This window comes from Hippocampus comes, unplaced genomic scaffold (assembly GCF_001891065.2).
Source record: "Hippocampus comes isolate QL1 unplaced genomic scaffold, H_comes_QL1_v1.1 scaffold158, whole genome shotgun sequence".
Classification (NCBI taxonomy): Eukaryota; Metazoa; Chordata; class Actinopteri; order Syngnathiformes; family Syngnathidae; genus Hippocampus; species Hippocampus comes.
The window spans coordinates 192028-194822 of record NW_017805548.1 but is presented as its reverse complement, the minus strand read 5'-3'; the positions used below and the strand labels follow the sequence as shown (position 1 = coordinate 194822).

At 49.2% G+C, this 2795-nt stretch overlaps 1 protein-coding gene across 2 annotated transcripts in view; it reads left to right on the top strand.

Moving 5' to 3' along the window:
- Nucleotides 1–1168: 1168 nt before the first annotated feature.
- The window catches only part of LOC109521730 (MLLT6, PHD finger containing), a 35553-nt gene continuing 33926 nt past the window's right edge, over nt 1169–2795 (top strand). Inside the window, exon 1 of one of the 2 annotated variants that reach the window (XM_019879758.1) lies at nt 1169–1597. In XM_019879758.1, coding sequence (XP_019735317.1) covers nt 1489–1597 — 109 coding nt within the window. In that variant the 5' untranslated portion in view covers nt 1169–1488. Of the gene's footprint in view, nt 2016–2795 lie in introns of both variants that reach the window. The other variant, XM_019879759.1, reaches the window with a different exon arrangement.

Here is a 2795-nt window from a genome sequence, read left to right as displayed (position 1 = left end):
TATGAACCGTCACCTGACCGTGATGGAGGGGGTTTGTGTGTCCCAATGATCCTAGGAGCTAAGTTCTCTGGGGCTTTTATGCCCCTGGCAGGGTCGCCCACTGCAAACAGGTCCAAAGTGAGGGACCTGACAAAGCATGGCTCAGATACCTCTAATGATGAGTAAAATTATTGATCCAGATTTTCTCTTCCCTGGCCACGCGTCACCGAGGTCCCCTTGTGGAGCCAGGCCTGGAGGTGTGGCTCATTTCCAAGCGTCTGGTGGCCAGAACTGCACCCATGGGGACCAGCCGGGTACAGCCCGAAAAGCCAACATGGGGCCCCCCTCCCATGGGCTCAACACCTGTGGGAGCCCAAAGGGGTCAGGTGCCCTGTGAGCGGCGCAACGGCAAATGGCAGGGACCTTGGTGGGCCGATTCCCCGGTGCAGAAGCTACCTCGAGGGACATGGAATGTCACCTCTCTGGCACAGGAGGAGCACGAGCTGGTGTAAGAGGTAGAGAGGTTCCGACGAGATACAGTATATTCTGGCTCACCTACATGCAGAATTTTGGCTCTGGTACCAGTCCTCTCGAGAGGGCTTAGATACTCTTATGACGTTATGTCGTTATTAAAAGGTGGATTAGACAAATCAATACCTACTGAAGGCCCAGGTCCAAAACTCACCCACCACTGGCATGGATGGATGGATGGATATTCCAGTCATATATTTACCATTTTTTACAGAATGCCACTTAAAGTACAGACCCCAGTTAAGAATAAAAAAAGAATTTGGATGAGCACTCACTTTTGAACAATAATCACATAATTGCAAGGTATTTACCGTCTACATTTTTACGTCTGAATTAATTTTTATGATCAACATTAGTAATCACGAAAAATCAAAGATGACGGCGGTGAGTGTCCCTGTCTGGAAATGATTACAAAACGAATCTAATTTGGGATGGGAACCTTTTTCATCGACATCAACATGATTATTAACTGGTTGTTCTTTTCAGATCCTGCGGATGGCGCCCTTGTGGCGTGATTCAGAAAGTACCCATCCAGCGGTTTTAATGCCGCCGTCCACGTTTCGATGTTGTGATCAAAAATTAGCTTGTACAGTAAAAGCGTCAGACAGTTCTGATAAATTGTAGTAAAATCGCGGTTGTGGAGGGGGGAAATGTGAAAGCAGAGACATGGGAGTAAAAATAATAACGTGCTACTGCTACAGTACCTTTGCTCTGACATTTCTCCCGACCCGGAGGATTCGATGTGAGCATGCGCACTGCATCGCCTCTATGGGGACTGGGAGGACATCACGAAAAAAAACGTAGCAGAGGCACCGCCACAAACCTTACGCCGAGGTTGCGCCAGTACCGAGCACGACTAAGCGGCCCGCGACCATGCCCAATGCGACGCGAGTGAGCGGAACGACCCCTTGACAGGCCTAAAGCGAGGTCTGCGCCGTCGCCGGGAGGGGGAAATACATTTCTTCATATGGAAGCAGCATGCGGGAAATGGTTGGTGGTTGCTGCGTGTGTTCGGACGAGCGAGGCTGGGCTGAGAATCCGCTCGTTTACTGTGATGGACACGGCTGCAACGTCGCCGTACATCAAGGTAACGTTAGCCGCTGTTAGCGTGGAAGTAGCGGACAGCTGTGACGGCCGAGCCGGCGACAGGAGGCGGGCCGTTGATCGGTCGCTGGCTGGAGCCTACGTGCGTACTTGTGCTTGTGCCCGCGTGCGTGTTTGCGTGGGTGTGTGTACGCGCGCGAGTGGGTTTGCGAGTGTTTGTCTGTGGGGCGGGGGGCGTCCTATTTGTTGTCTCCTCACAGCACACAGGGCCAAGCAAGGTGACAGCGAGCCTGCATGCCTCCTTGATGGCATACTGTGTGTGTGTGCGGGTGTGTGCATGACCCTTCCCGGCCCTGTCGTGCACGACAAATGAGACGGGGGAAGCAAATAGCAGGCCAGTCTCCCGTAGCCTTGTGTCCACATGTTTCACTTCTTGGGCATTATGAAAACCTTTCTTCGAGGTAAAGATGATGTGCTGTACAAGTGTAGTAAAGTGCTGCAGAAGCCAGGCTCAAGACTTACTTTTTTGCCATACTTAGCCATATACAATTGAGAAATGTGTGCCTCACAGTTATATGGTTTCGTTTTGAAATTATGGCTCTGGCTTTTCTGTGTGCATGTTGTCCTCATGGCTGCGTGGTTTTCTGCAGGTACTCTGGCTTGTTCCCACATCCCAGAAACATGGCTAATTGAAGACCAAATTGTAAAAGCTTGTGTTTGCCCATTATGTGCCCTTTGACTGCCTGATGATCAGTCCAGAGTTTTGCGCAAAGTCAGCTAAAAGACCCTAATTTAAAAAGAGATGGATGGATGTTTAAATGCATGTTACCATTTTTTTACACTTCTGACAATTTGCTATTTAACTGGTTGAGGCAGATGATCATCCCATGTTTCAATCGAGGTTGATCCTGTGAAGTCATGTGGTTCTTTGGACAATTTGTCTGTACTTGTGAGGTTCTGTTGCCTCTCTTTAATGTCCACTCACTGGTTTTACATAAGCTTCATACAAGGAGTATCTTGAGATTACATTTACAGTAAATATTCCCATCCCCGGAATTCTATGAAAAGGAATTTCCTTCACCTGGAACAAAAACCTGTGCATTAACATTTTGACTACGATATTACATGTTACCGGAACTTACGTAAGCGGAAATTCCACTACCCGTAACCCGGATTGAGACGTCATGCCGCGGGAGCTTAAATACACGCAACGCCCACCCGATGCTACGGAACGACGACAC